The sequence below is a fragment of the Lepidothrix coronata genome, unplaced genomic scaffold (assembly GCF_001604755.1).
Source record: "Lepidothrix coronata isolate B3197 unplaced genomic scaffold, Lepidothrix_coronata-1.0 Scaffold77, whole genome shotgun sequence".
Taxonomy (NCBI): Eukaryota; Metazoa; Chordata; class Aves; order Passeriformes; family Pipridae; genus Lepidothrix; species Lepidothrix coronata.
Window position 1 is genome coordinate 837,116 of NW_016690257.1, and position 15,060 is coordinate 852,175.

Consider the following 15,060-nt stretch of genomic DNA (forward strand, 5'->3'; position numbering starts at 1 on the left):
GAAATTTGGTGCTTCCCCAAATCAGCTGCATTCACAGGAGCGTTTTTGCCAGCACAGCTATGGGGGTCTACGGTTGTGGGAGCTTTTAGCATGGTTATTTACTTATGTACTTATGGCAAGGCAGGTGTGGAGGTACAGGAACATCCAGTCCAGACTGGAGCATGGCTCTACAGATAGTCACCCATCTCTGCTCTTTGCAGACCCCTGCTCCTGCACTCTACCTCCTGTCGTGGCTGTGAAGGTCCACATCAACCCACAGATTAGCATGCTACACTTGCTCCAAATCCCAGACTTTTCTCCAAGCTCTTCCACGTCTTCAACCCTTGTCTTTTGGATTCCTAAGATATTTCCCCACTTGTTGCTCTCCTCTGCTCTCCTCTCCTCTTCCTTCATGTGTCCCTGACCCCTAGTCTCCTTTTTTTCCTGCCCCTCTCTGAAATCCCTTCCCTCCCATGCCCACAGCCCTCACCCTCTTCCATTCTTTCCCCATACAAACCACTTCCCAGTTTGTCCCAGTCTCACTGGACTGGAGACTGAACAGTTGATTTTGGCAGAACCAGACTGGGGGGGTACCAGAAGGGCACTTCTATGAGAAAATAAGTCCCCATAAATGACCTATTTTCTCTTCAGATCTGGCCTCGTGGAGCTACCTGGGTGGACAGCGGTCTGGGGTCAAGATCCAACCCCCTTGGTGTCTTTGCTCATTTGATAAAGCAAATATTCTGCTTCATTCTCTGACTAGGAAATCAATGTTAAAAATTCTAGCATCTCATTATACTATCAAAGACCCTTTTTTCTACTCAAAGGGCTGATGCTTTTTAAAAAGTGAGAGTGATTAAAAAAATCCAACACAACCCACGTTAAAAGATACAATTTTCTTTTCCAAACAGCACCACCCTCCTCGCTCATGACTGCAGCCAGGAAGGTTTTCCTTTCTCTTCCTCTGAAGGAGACAGTGAAAAGGCAGTGCCCTCTTGAAGTTCAGACGTTAATTACTGTGTTAGAATATTTTGCTAAATTACACAGCATGGCCTCGGGAGATAACAGGCACTAAGAGAAGGGAGGGGAGTGGATACCCGTCTACATGTTGCACCGCAGACTCAGACGTGGGGGGAAGGCAATTAGACGGGGAGTATTTATCCTCCCTGCACCACCACCCCGAGGCTTTCAGTTAGCAGCATGTACCCAGCCAGGGAAGCGATGGGAGTGTGCCAAGATTTTAAACGATGCTGAAATGGGACTGTCTCTGCCAACCAGACTGGAGGTAGGAGACAACTCCTGCAGAGAAGCAACTGTCCTGCCTGCTGCCAGCCTGCCGGCTCTGATCCCTGCTGTTTCACGGCTCCTGGGAGCTGCCCTCAGTCCCCAGGGTTCGTAATAAGACCCTAAAAGCGCCTGTCTTGGGTCAGGTCACTGACCCAAGATATCTTCTGGGATATCTGGGATATCTTCTGGGATATCCCCTGCATACCCACGTAGCCCCAGCAGCAATAACCCCCTCAAGCTGGAGGGATCTCTGTGAATTGATCCTGCAGCCACAGCCTCCTGCAAGAAGGAGTTCTGCAGCTTCCTTAGTCTTTCTCTGATGAGCTGCTTCCTGGGGTTTGCTCCTGTTTGCCCCAACAGCCCTGTCTGATGCACCTGGGGGGGCTGAGAGTGGGATGGTGCCACAGCAAGGCTGCTTCCTGTCACCCCTGATATCCAATCCCCTTATATCCAAGCGAGGACATCATGGGTGGACAACAAGATGGGAAAAAATTTGGGCCAGATAGTTGGGCTCGGAGGGTTGTAGCTACTGGATTATAACCCAACTCTGTCTGAGGGCCAGGGATGAGCAGTACTGAGGCACGATTCTGGGACCTGCCCTATTTAGCATCCCTATCTGTGGCAGGGAGGAGGCGAGGAGCACAATCTTGTGAAGTTTAGAGATTTAGGGGTTGGGGATTTCGAGATTTGGGGATGTCCCGAATGTGCTCAAGGAGCTGCCATCCAGAGGGACCTCAGTGGGGTGGAAGAAAGTGTCAAGATGAAACTTAAACATTCAACAATAAATTAGGCCAGTGCAGGACAAGAGCACAGGGACATGGGCAAGGGGTGGGATAGGATTATTATGGGAGGTGAGAGCAGGCAGAGCCCACCCTGTGTTGCCTGCCCATGGGACACCAGTCGGCAAGGTGCCTTGAGGGGACAATAGTGGCATTGCCACCTGGCATCTTCTTGAGCTTAAGTCCCCCAAGCCAGTTTTTCCACCTCCTCGCTCTGTTGCCATAGGCAACTGCTCAGGTTACCTGGCTGTAAAGGCAGGTGTGGCTGCTACATGGCGTCATAAAAATAAACAAATGCATCCAAAGCAGCACTCAGCACCAACCACCTTGGCTGGAAGTGACTGCCCCTGGCAGGGGGCTGGCAGGAAGGTGGCAGCTCCCAGCCCCAGAGGCACCTCCTGAGTCAGTGTCCCATCAGCATCCACTGAGGATGAGACTGAGACACAAGAGGAGCCAAACCTCCCAACACCACTCATTTGTCCCGGCTCCTACAGAGCGTGGCCGTGGCTCCACACTGGCTGCCAGCCCTCCTTCCCTGCAGACTTCAGCAATCACCAAGAACTGAGCTGGGTCTCTCAGGATCCAGTGCTAATTCTCCTTCTCCCCAGCAGCAGTGAGGGATGAATCAGGGAGGTCACTGAGCTGGGGTGGCCCATGCCCACCCCGCTGACACACACGCAGCCACAGCAGCACAGAGCTGGATGAAGAACAGCCAGCTCCAACTCTGCTTAGTAAAGAGCTAGGGAAGGCAAAAGTGGTGACAATCAGTGAACAATAGATGGCAAGTAATATTATTTATTATCTCTACATCTTCAGTAGCCACGGGGCACTTCTTGCACCACGAACAGGGCTCTGATGGTTCAACTGACATTTGCTGCTCCCTTGTGTTAACCCCTTTTCTACATTTTGCTGACACTGCCAAAGGCCATGGTAAAGAAGAAATATGGCCAGGCTGCAAGAACCGAAGTCCCTTGGTTGTTCTCCTGGTTTTAGTTGGTTTTGGGGGACATGCAATGTGAAGAAGTGTTGGAGCAGGGCTGAATGTGGTCCTCAGGGTTCGGACATGGGGCACAGGCTTTGGGGCGGCAAGGATGTCAGCATGTTCACTCCTCACCACCCTGGAAGGGCAGAATGAGATGTACAGGGACAAACTGAGAGTGGTTTTCTGAAGTAAAGTGAGGCCTGAGTAAAGAGGGCTATAGGAGAGCTGGGAGGAGACAGTGGAACTCCCTCTTGCTGAGACCATCATGCACAGGAGCCAGGACAACTTCCCAGAACTGCTAAATCTGTTTTCCTTCAGACAGATAAAAGACCCATGAAGGAATATCATCCTGGAAGATGCCACCACTGCTCCTAAATGAGAAGAGCCAGGTCGGGAAGCAGGCAAGGGCCAGGCCCACAGTGCCCTGCCTGCAGCACTGCCATTCTCAGGGAAAGCCTTTATCCCAGGAACAATGCCCTTTTTGCAGCTCATCCTCGATTCCCCCTGAGGGAAGAATAGGAGAAAGCTCTTTTATTTCTTTTTAACATCTCTGCTTTGTTATTCTTTTCACAGGCTTCCCAGATTTGATGGCTGCAATAGTCCTCTTGTTCTCATCTGCAAAGGGCTCTCCTGCTTTCCCCAATTGTCTCCAATTCTGATCTTTGGGTTCACCTTGGGGATTCATTTCCCTTCTTCAACCTAAAATACGCACTGTTCCAAGAATAAAACTGTGTTTTGATCCAAACCATCATTCAAATTCACTGTGCTCCATCAAACCATTTGGATGGACCACCTTTTATCTCCCTTAGTAAACCATCTCTTTGCCTAAAATCCCAACGCTGACCCCACCAGGCGTTGTTGTGAAGACACTCTCCACCTGTACAGATCTCACCCCAAACCCTCAGAATAGTTCTGGAAATTAAACTTATTGTTTCTTTGGGGATTGAGCTCTCAGGAGATGCAGTCATGGTGTTGGACGTGGCAGCAGACCCTTCCTTCTCCTCCCACCCTGTTTTCCAGCAGTCAACCCCAGTGATCCTCAGGTCCAGAGGAGGATGTGGCAGAGCCCTCCGGGATGGGGGCTTGGTGTGGACCATGTTGGTATCAAGGGGCACAGCCACTCCCTAGGCTCCCAAAACACAGCCTGGGTGAGGTGGTAGCTCTACCCAAATTTCTTTTGCTGTCATCAGACACCCCTTCCTCTGTCTGACATCAAACACAGTGGTCTGCCTGCTTCCCCAAGTATAGAGACGAGCATTGGTTCCATTAACTAGCAAACCCCAGCATTTATCACTCCAGCCTCACTTCAAATGAACTTCTCTTTTGATTTTTTGGGGTCTTTTTCAGCCCACAAAACCAACTGATCCACATCACTCAACAAATAGCACTGGTGTTGTCACCCAATGCCCCAGTCATGTCCCCAGCTCCTCCTCACCCAGCACGGATGTCCTCACTGCCATCCTCATTCCCTCCCTCCCAGCTAATGATGCTGTTAATGAACTTTTTTTCGGGGGGAGAGGAAAGGAGCTGGAGAGAGGAAGCTTTGCAGGCAGAAGGGAAGAGACATTCCTGCCTCAGTCATCAGGCAACTTTCCCCTTCCTCTTGCTCACTCCCTCGCTGACCTTTGGCTGAGTCTGCCAGAGCTATAAAGGAAAAGGGAAAAAGGAAAAAAAAAAAAAAAGAGAAACTAAAAAGCAAGAGGAGCTGAAAGGACAGGCAGAGGGAGTGATGTTATCTTGCCTCTGCTAATGATTTCTGGTCAAAGGATGGGTGGATGAAGGCAGAGGGAGCTGTGCAGGATTGTGGGCAGCACAGAAGGGGTTTGCTGGGGGATGCCCAAGGGGGAAGGAGTCAGGGATGAGGGGCTGAGACTGTACATGGGGACATACATGCTGATCAGCAGAAGGAGAAAATACCCATGGTGCGTGCTACTGCACCTTGTGAATCTGTCTCAAGGCATGTGGAGGTCCAAATCTTACAGGCCACGGTGACACCCCCTCCTCCCTTGGCACAAAGGCCATGTGGTTCATGGAGCTCACCAAGAGATGAGCACTCTGCACAATTAGGGACTTTCCACACCCTCATGGAGCACCCAGCAGGGCCAGCCTGTGCAGATGCCCCTGTCCTCTCCTGGGTGTAGCTGGAAGAGCCCACCACCTCCTTGGTTGTGTCTACAGCCTGGCTTTGGTTCTGGCAACCATCTTGGAGCCTGGCACCTATCACTGCTGATAAATAGGTGATCCTGTTCCCCTGGGCTGGCCCTGTGCACCAGGATTAGCTGACAGCATCGAAAAACAGTGACAAGAGCCATGGAAGAGGAATAGCATGAGTCAAGGTCAGAGCACTGCAGAGTGAGCAGTCACAGATCAACCATTTTGGGGCAGGAGTGCTGGGAGAGTCAGGCTCACCCATGTCAGCTAAGCTAAGAGTCTTAGAATCACAGAACGTCTTGGGTTGGAAAGGACCTTAAAGATCTTATTATTAAAGGTCATCGAGGAAAGTCATCTTCTCTGACAAAACAACACCACAGGGACAGACCTGTCCTGCTAAGGAACAGAGATGTATTTTTAAGTGCAAATTTATGCATGACATCTTGATATAATTAGTAAAGTCTTATTATGGAGCTGCCCTGTAGCAAAAAATATCCCTGATACATGAAATTCATATCCCTCTGCTCACCTCTAGATCACCACCATGTCCCCACATGCCAGAAAGGTGACAAAAGGGACTGTGATGGCATGGCAAGGGCAGACAGGAGCGGGCAGGGAAAAATCCTGGCAGAATCAGGGCTGAGTTGTGTCACCAGTATGATGGGAAGCAGAGGGAAACGGGGACTTTGCTAGACGTCAAGATCTTCCCTGTAAGGTGACACATACCTCTGTGGGCAGAGATTTTGGGGAAGTTTGGCTATTCTTAGTGTTCCTGTCCCACCTCCTCCTCTGGATATGTGTGCCTCATCACGATGCCTGTGCTCCTCCTCACAGCTACAGTCACCATCTGTGAACCCTACCCACAATATTACCAACAAGACAAAACGTTTATGGTGTGTTTGCATTCAGAGAAAACTTCCCATCCACGTAAAAAAGTCATCACCAGCACTTTCTTTATCCCCCCCTTGCCCGAGGTCTAGCGGAGAACTTATTTTACAGCGAGTTATTTATGGCCTGACAGAAGCACCACTGACAATTTGAGATTCACAGCTCCAACCCTGGGGAACGAGACGGGTTTTTCTGAGAAAGCCTTCCACAGGCAGCAGCGGGAGGCAAAACCATCTTTAAAGCAGGATGGGGGGAAGCCCTCTCCTCCTCTACTGAACATTAACACTTAAGTTGTCTCTTCTGAACATACTCACTGAGGTTTCTGCCACCACCCTGAGCCATGGGGAAGCTCAGGGTCTGACTTGAGTTCATCAGGAGCTCAGGGTCTGAAATGCCCTCAACGCTGCTGACAGGGCTGGGTTTCTTCTTTGCTAGGTGGGGAGTAAGGGCATAAGGGACTTAATGTCTCTCCCTCTTTCCTCCCCTCAGTCTGCCTCATCCATTCAGGTGGCTTCACCTGCCTTAAGAAGCTTTTTAAGCCACTTAGGTGGGGAGGTGGGGATTTTCACACTTCGGGATTTGCAAACTCAAACACTGGGTTTGCCATCCCAACTGTTGGTCTTTGCAAACCCTCGGACAAAAGGAGCACGTGCTTTAATTACTGTGGTTTAATGATCAGAAACACAACATGCAGGAAGAGCCAAGCATCCCTGCAGATGTAGGTACCTTTGAGGTGAGAAGCGATGATGCTGGCAAGGCAAATCTCTAGGAATCATAAAGCAAACACGAGATCCTAGAATGGCTTGGGTTGAAAGTGATTTTAAGGATGATCTTGATCCAACCCCCTGCCATGGGCAGGGACTCCTCCCACCAGACCAGGTTGCTCAGTCCAACCTGGCCTTGAACACTTCCAGGGATGGGGCAGCCGCAACCTTTCCACTGTCATCTACGAACCGTGGGCATCTCCAAACTGCAACGTGACAGCTTGGTGGAGAAGGACAAACTCTGAAGGCATTTACCTCCCTGAGGCAGGTATAGATGGGGCAGACCAGGACTCGAAAGGGCTCTCCAGTGCTGCTCCTCATGGTCCCGAAGACTTCGCAGAGGAAGGTGATGAAGCCCAGCCAGCGCTCCACGTCCCGCTGCTGCAGCTCCTCCCGCATGGTGAAATCCTTCTGCAAGAGGGACAGAGACAGGAGGCTGCATCAGCAAAACCGCATCGCCACGGAGAGGCAACGGCTGTCTAAAGAGAGAATTAGGAGGAAATTGAAACTCAGGGTGGGGGGAGGAAGACAGACAGACTGACTCTTTGGTAACAGTGGGGAGATTACTCAATGCACGTGGAGTGGCTGGGGTTTCAAAACAGCAAAGCCTCCAGAAGGCAGGTACTGTAGAAATACCACCAGCTCCTGCAATAGCTGCCATGGCTTGCACTAGAGACGGTGTCCCCTGTGCCCTGCTGTCCCTCTAGGACAGACACAGGGACTTTTTTCCATATGCACAACCAAGACCTTAAATAAAATGCAGGGGAAAAGCTGGTGGCCATGCTGGGCTTGGTGATCCAGGTGGACCTACCCAGCCCATTCATTCCAATATCTTCAGCAGACTCAGTGTCTGGCCAGGAACATCCTAATGGTCTGGCTGCTTGCTGGTGTCTCACAAAATAATGGTAGAGACTGGCTCCCTGCCCAACCAGAAGATCAGGGCAGCCTGGGCTTGGCATTAAAAGGTCACCCTGCTCCTGAGCTGATGGTTGCTATGACTAAGGATTATCCCAGTGACGTGATTTATGGATCAACATCAGGAGGAAGCATGCAGGGAGATAGATGCCTACCCATCAGTCCTCCAGCTGGGGAGAAAACAGGGGTTTGTCCAAAGGCAGGATGTGAAAAGGGACGTTTGTGTTGGTAGTGTGTGGCAAAGAGCACGGGACAACACAGAAAAGCAAATAAAAACCTTGTGCCATTCTTGAGGATGGCACAAGGGAGTGCATCGCGCTCAGAGTCAAGAAGGTTTCCCTGGGCTCTAAGTGATGTTGCAGAGCTTCTTGAATGACATCCCACGTGACTTTGCTTGTCTGTCTCCATAGTGACCTTTCCCTGGTACTAAAAATTAGTAGACACTAAGCAGGGGAATATTAAAGCGGAGGACAACTTTGTTCTCCACACCGTGTGTTCCCAGGGTGGGTTTCACAACATTTGAAATCCAGCAACTAAATAAATCATCCTCTATCTTTTTCATCTGAGTTTGTTCCTCCTGCCTGAGACAGAGGGCCTTGCTGCTGCTCTCTGCAAAGCCAGGGGAGACATAAAAGCCACCACACCAAAGTTCACCCTCGTGCCCTGGACAAGACACAGGAGATCTTTCATTTAGAACAAAGGTAAGTGAAGCAGCTACTAAAGAAAGCCAGGCAAAAGCACAATGATTATTTTCATGACACAACTTCACGAACAGAAAATCCAAGGCAGGAGCTATTTATATGTTTCATTACAAAAGGAAAAATAAAATATGTATTTGCATATGCAGGAAAAAGACTTGTAAAATAACGAAGGCACTTATTAACCAAACAGTGATGACTAATTCCTCTCTACACCCATTTCCATAAGTGAGTTGCCCAACTGTGTCTGCGACTCCAGCGTCAACCTGCAGCCAAATCCTGTTGGGTCTTCCCAGACTCTCTGGGGGAGTTTGCAGAGTTCATCCTTTCATTATCCAGCCAGTCCCTGGGCAGTGATGGAGGAGTTATTTGCCAGCTCAAGTTATCATCCCAGAGCTACCAAATTACTCATTTTGGAGTTTTCACTTGAATTTTAATGCAAAAAAGAAGTCAAAGAGAAATGATGCCCTGAATTACTGAGAAATTAAAAAACCAAGCGAGAGCATTCCATGCCCCTCATCTGCCTTGTCCACCAATAAAGTGGAGGAAAAAAGCTCCCTTTGAACCCTGGAGCATTTCCTTGATACTCTGAGACCTCTCTATCCCCTGGCACTGTTTCCTGCATCTCATGCAGCATTCCACCCAGCTCCAGCCCCCAACCCATCCTGCCCCCAACACTCCCTGTCCTGCCTGGGAAAGTCCACACGGATGTACCTGGAGAGCTGCACTGTATTTTGGGATCCTTGGGGCATGCTGGGAAATTCCTAGCAGCTTGGGATAACTGCATGGGCTCTGTGGTCCCGGATTACTGGGAAAGAATAAAAACCACGGCAGGAAACTCTCCCCCTTCCTGTTTCTGCTTCAAACACAGTGCCCTGCTCTGCAACCTTGCAACAGAGAAAACTGAGACTTCGACATTTTCTCTTAAAAAAATATTTTCTGTAAAAAACCCCAAACAATCAAACCAACCAACCCCCTAAAAATTCCATAAAACAACCAGCAAACCAAACCAAACTCATCAGGCCTGGGATGGGAGCTGGGCAAGAAGGGAAGTCACCACTCATCACTCTCTTCTTATTATCCTGTGGCAGCCTGTGGGTGATGCCACTCAGCAGAGACATGAATGAACACTGTCCCCAACTTTGCAGCTGAAGAAGACCCTTGTAAAATAAAAGGGACTGGGGTCCCCTGTCTCCTTCAGTCACAAAAAAGCTTGTGCAGACTTTGATGGACCATCATGAAGGATGGGAGAGGGGGATGGAATGTGGGATGGATCATCGTGATCACTTTCACCCGGAATGTGATGCCACAGTAGGAATAATTTTGCTCCATCTGCAGACTCAGGTTGGGCCAAATTTTGAAAAAGGAGATGATTTGCATGCACTCTGTAAAAGAAGGGGGTGATACGGATTCCTCTGACAAAGTAGGAAAAGAACCTTCCTAGAGGCTTTCTAGGCCACACCTGCCTACAGGCCAGGGCTGGGCCTGGCAGGAACTTCCATGGCAGCTGGACTTGCAGTGCCAGGACTATCCTGAAGCATCCTAACAGACCCATCTGCTTCAGATTTGGCATGAGAGGTGTACGAGGAAAGTGCTCCATCCTTAAATCTGGGTTCCAGACAGCAGGTTTGACCAGTACCACAGAGTGTACAGATGGGCAAGGCAACCTGAATGCCACCCATGCAGAGGTGTCCCACCTCCCTTGGGGTGTCCATGTCTGAGGAGACCATCCAGGTTGTTTGGTCCGTGGATTTACACGAGCAATTCACCTGGCTGCAGGTCAGCCATGCTCCCAGCAGGACCTGAGACCCTTGGAGAACATGGAGACCAAAGGGTGTGCAACCAAAAGGGATGAGGCAGAGCAACCACAGGGGAAAGTTGAGGAGCTGGCCAGCAGGGAAGAGCGGCTCAGCAGGGAACAACTCCCACGTCCTGCATGCCCGGGGCACTTTGATGAAGCCATGCCCTGACCTGCAGACCTCCACACACCAGTGACAAGCCTTGAGGGGGCTGAAAAGCTCTGAAACCAGACTGCTGGGTCACTGCCCTGCCCAGTGAACTTTATTTGCTCTGGAAATGCCTCATGGAGTTATATAAAAATAACCTGTGGATTGGCTTGCCCCATGCCTAGGTGGTGATGTCAGGGCAGCAAGCAAATTATCTTTCATCAGTTTGGCTGTATTTTTAAACACGAATTGTATTACTAATTTGGGGGTGCTCTGGCCTGTAGATAATCTGGGTGTGTTTACGGGATGACCTTCATTCAGTGCCTATAGTTTAAAATAAAATGTATTTATACCAGGTAGCAGGGTTGACCACCCTTCTCTGCCTGGTTTGGGAGAAGAATTCATCGGGAAACCACGTGGCAAGTGGGAGGATGCCAAGGGGACCTCTAAAGAGGTCTCATACATGACAAGTTTGGGGCATAAACCTGAAGGTTCATGCATGTTCATCATGTTGGGCCTCACCATATGTGATCAGTAGGTCAGGGTGGCCTGTATTCACACATCATAGAGATGGCCCATGGCTCAGCCCATCTTCTGACATCCCCTGTTGGACCCTTTGTAAGCTTGGCTGAAGTTCCTGCCAGCAATGGAAATTCAAAACACCTTTATCTTGGGCGTCTCCACTCCTGCACCCAAATGAAAGCCCACTCCTCATCCCAGTGTAGGTGCAGGGCATGCAACACTATCCTGAGACCTCTCCAAGTCTAGGACCAAGCTAGAAGAGCCAAGAGGAACGGCCATTCCATGGGAGAGGAGGCAGACCCATCCTCTAACATTTTGGGTGGGCAGCAGAGTCAAGTGGGATGAGAAGCAGCGTTTTGCCATCGGATCTAAGCCCTCACTCCAGCCCAGACAGCTGCAGCTGAAAATTCATCCCTTGGGAGTTTGCCACACTTTTTTTAAGACGAGTTCCAAATAACTTTTCCCCAGATCTGGGCCCACCGACTCATGGCTGACTCTGTCAGCAGCAACTGAGGGCAAAAGTTTAGTGTGGGATAAAAATGAGGGTTAATTTAAGCATCGCCACCTTCTGATGGAAAAAAAAAAGACACATTTGGGCTTGTTGCTCTGTAAACACAGGGCTCTTCCTCTGGCAGCTCTGCTGTTTACTCAGTCATTGTCAAGGAGGCAGGAAATACTGAGTCAGAAATACTGCACAAAAAGAAATATATAATGCTTAGATATCCGTGCTAGGAGCTATATAAAAAGCTGAGAGAGGCTGTGCTAAATAGTTGATCTTCCTGGCAATGTACTGCAAAAGGCTGGAGCCCTAAATGGCTCTTTGGAAGGGGCCTGAGATAAATCAAGTGGGTTAGAGGAGGGAGCTGGTGGGTAGAGGTTGAGACAGTCTCCATCCTTTGCTGCTGTCCTGGAGAAGCACACCCTCCACCCGCTCCCTCCCCAGACCTTCCTAGACTCCATAAATGATATTTTGCACAGTTAACATCACTGCATTGCTCCTTGCTTACAATTTAAATTCTGCTTGTATTTAGGAGGAGGTTCTGGAGTGTAGCTTTGCCTTCTGAGGAGTATAACCCAGTGGGATGAGTAGTTTGTAGCACTGGCATTCAGAAGAAGCTCAGGAGGTGCTGGAAGAACTTGTGACAGTACAGGGAGTGATCAGACTGCTCTGCCCATGGATGGTCAGGGTCTCAACGAGCTCCTCTGTACCACTCAGAGCTTCACTGGGAATATTTCACTCCATGGACACCACAACACAAACTCCTTTGCTGGAGATGGTGGGACATGGCAGGACCATCAGCTCTTCCATGGGCTCTACTCTCCCTTCAGCCTCCCGCAGCAACACTCCAGGCCTCTCTGTCTGACCCAAGGACAGAACCACATTGAGATCCCACCACACCATTCCTGCCCATGCTGCCAGTACAGGGACAACAAGACAAAGCAGAGGAAGATGATGATAGGAAACCTGCTTTGAGCCAACAGCTTCCATGCAGGACCTGGAAAAGAGCAGCACAGGAGACTGAGGTTCATTTCCAGCCCTGTGTGGGCTCCCATCACCTCTGTACCCTGATTTCCCATCCAGCAAAGGGGAATGATTTACTCATCTCCCTCTGCAAAGCGCTCTGGGGCGTGTGACTGAGACATGCAAATCATGGCAATTATTATGACTCCAAGAAAGGAGCTATTGACATTTAAAGCAGATAAAGCTTTTAAATTACAGATGACACCCTGTGCCCAGCCTTGCAAAGGTCCTGGCTTCACCCAGCCATGAGGCATTTTACTCCCACAGACTTTCATCACGTCGTTTCCTCCAGGCTGGATCTGCACCCCATGAACGTGCACCAGCTTCTTCTCGGGGTGTTTTGGCCCTTTTGAGAAGGGGAGGAAATCCCATCGGTGGCCTTCGGCGTGGACCTGATTTCACGACGGCCACAGGTCTGTGAATTATTTTAATCAGAGAGGTCTCTGAAATGCCTTGCACAGTGAAGGTCCAGGTTACCAGGGCTGTGACCATCACCCCATGGACACCTACCACACATCAGTCGATCACCAGACGACTTGTAACTTCCATTAGATGTCACTGACCAAATAATAGAATCACAGAATCATAGAATGTTTGGGTTGGAAGGGACCTTAAGGCTCATCTTGTCCCCATCTCCTGCCATGGGCAAGGACACCTTCCACTAGACCATGGGTCTTGCTCCAAGACCCATCCAACCTGGCCTTCAACACTTCCAGTCATGTGGAATTCTTCCAATTCTACAAGAATAACTCACCAAAGATCCTTCAGCCACCAGGCAGACACAAACAGTGCTTATTTCTCTCAGAAGAATCTGGGCAGGAAGGGGAAAGTAAGGTCAGAAAACTCCCGGTTCTTCTAAAGGATAGGCAAACTCCCAGGATTAGGAACACAATGATTTTTAAATTCCCAGGTCTGGGTAACTGAGGCAGCTGATGATCAGAGCCAATAGGAGCTGTGGGCACTTCCTGTGTCTACAAACACCCCGAGGTGACCAAGCAAGTGGTCACTTGAACCTCCTGCCCCCTGGTCTCACTGTGACCTCTCTATATCTGGCTCCCAATCTGGGATCAGCAGCAATTACCCACCCAACGTGGGCGTCTCATGGCTTGAGCTAGTGATGTCTGTGAGGTCCTTGGGGGCTTCAGAGGTGCAAGCAGTTAATTATTGATTTATCTCAGGTTTAAATCACCCTGGTGGGGACATAATGACGGATGTGCAAATAAAAATGTTGCTGTTAACCTTGCAGTTGCTAGAGATCCTGGAGGACTGTCCGGGTGAAGGCTCTGAGCGGACCAGAAGGGTGAATTCAGCAGCATGGTCTGTGCACTACCAACAGCAAACACCACTTTGCCCTGGGTGTTTGCCAGCGCCTCCTCCAGCGCTACCCAGGTGACGGAGTTGTCTTCCTTGTCACTTAATTTTTATTGCCACCCTTCCTATCTCACACCTTTCCGGATTCCCAAACACGTGCCAGGGTGTCAGCTCAGCTGGATAACAGCAGTTTATCATCACTTTAAAGGCTTGTTATCCCACAAACCCAGACACAGCAAAACATCATTACCAGCCTCAGCTGGATCTTACAGTGAGCAGAGGGACACAGACAGATCTGCAATCTGCAGGACACACAGATAGGGAACTAATGATGTGTTTGGGAACCAGCAGCCAATCTCTCAGTCCTGTGAAGAGGGACTGGAGAGGAGACAAGGGACCACAAAGAAATGCAAATTAATTTCCTTGTTGGGTTGTCATCAGAGCAGCTGGGGCAACCGTTTGACCCAGCCCTGTTGTAATGCCCAGAGGAGGCAGCTGTCACTCAGCAGCCTTGCTCCTCTGCAGCATTTCAGAAGATCCTTGTTATATTCATTTTACTCATGTAAGTCTTGCTACTGTGGGAACCTCAAGGCAGTGATGTGCCCTTTGCCTTTACAAGTGTGTGTGGGAAACCCTGGGCTACCTTCAGATGCTGGGAGACAACAAGAGTCCTCCCCTCTGTGATGGGGACAAAGCACCCATGTCCCTTAGAGCATCCCAACCCTAGGTCAGCAATCCCCTCCTCCACTACCACGGAGGTGATAGGAAGAGAGGGGATCAAACACAGTGGATCCCTGCTCATCCCAGCAATCTGCAGCAGCACTGACACCCCAGCTCCATGGAAAAACATATTAATGTAAATCTCTCACCCCATGGGCAGGAGCTCAGTGTAAAACCATAATGGTATGAAGAAATCCCAGAAAAAAATATTTGGAGGCTACTTTATATGGGTGGGGATGGTTTGGTGGGCAGTTAGCAAACCCTTCCCCACATTAGGGCAGGGTCAGTCTCAACACCATCCCCACATCTGTTCAGAGGTCACTTTTGTGCCTGAAAAAATGCCCATCCTACTCCCAACACCAACTTGGGGTGACGACTGGGAACACCAACTGTGGCTTACAGATGGATCCTGCTTGTAAACGCCACATCTTGAGATGTGTGCCCAGCCTTTCAGCCTGGGAGGATGCAGGAGGGACCAGCTGGATTTTGCCAGCAGGATGCATTCTTATTCTAAGCTCTGCACAAGCAATGTGTCCTCTTTATAAGGTGGAGGTGACAAGAGATCTATGGGGACAGACCAAGACAGGAAAGAGGGA

At 49.8% G+C, this 15,060-nt stretch overlaps 1 protein-coding gene across 3 annotated transcripts in view; it reads right to left on the reverse strand.

Annotated features, from left to right (window-relative positions):
• CTIF (cap binding complex dependent translation initiation factor) overlaps positions 1-15,060 on the reverse strand; it is a 119,396-nt gene that overhangs the window by 13,727 nt on the left and 90,609 nt on the right. For all 3 annotated transcript variants that reach the window (XM_017819816.1, XM_017819815.1, XM_017819817.1), the window contains one exon: positions 7,086-7,241. In XM_017819816.1, coding sequence (XP_017675305.1) covers positions 7,086-7,241 — 156 coding nt within the window. The remainder of the gene's footprint in view (positions 1-7,085; positions 7,242-15,060) is intronic.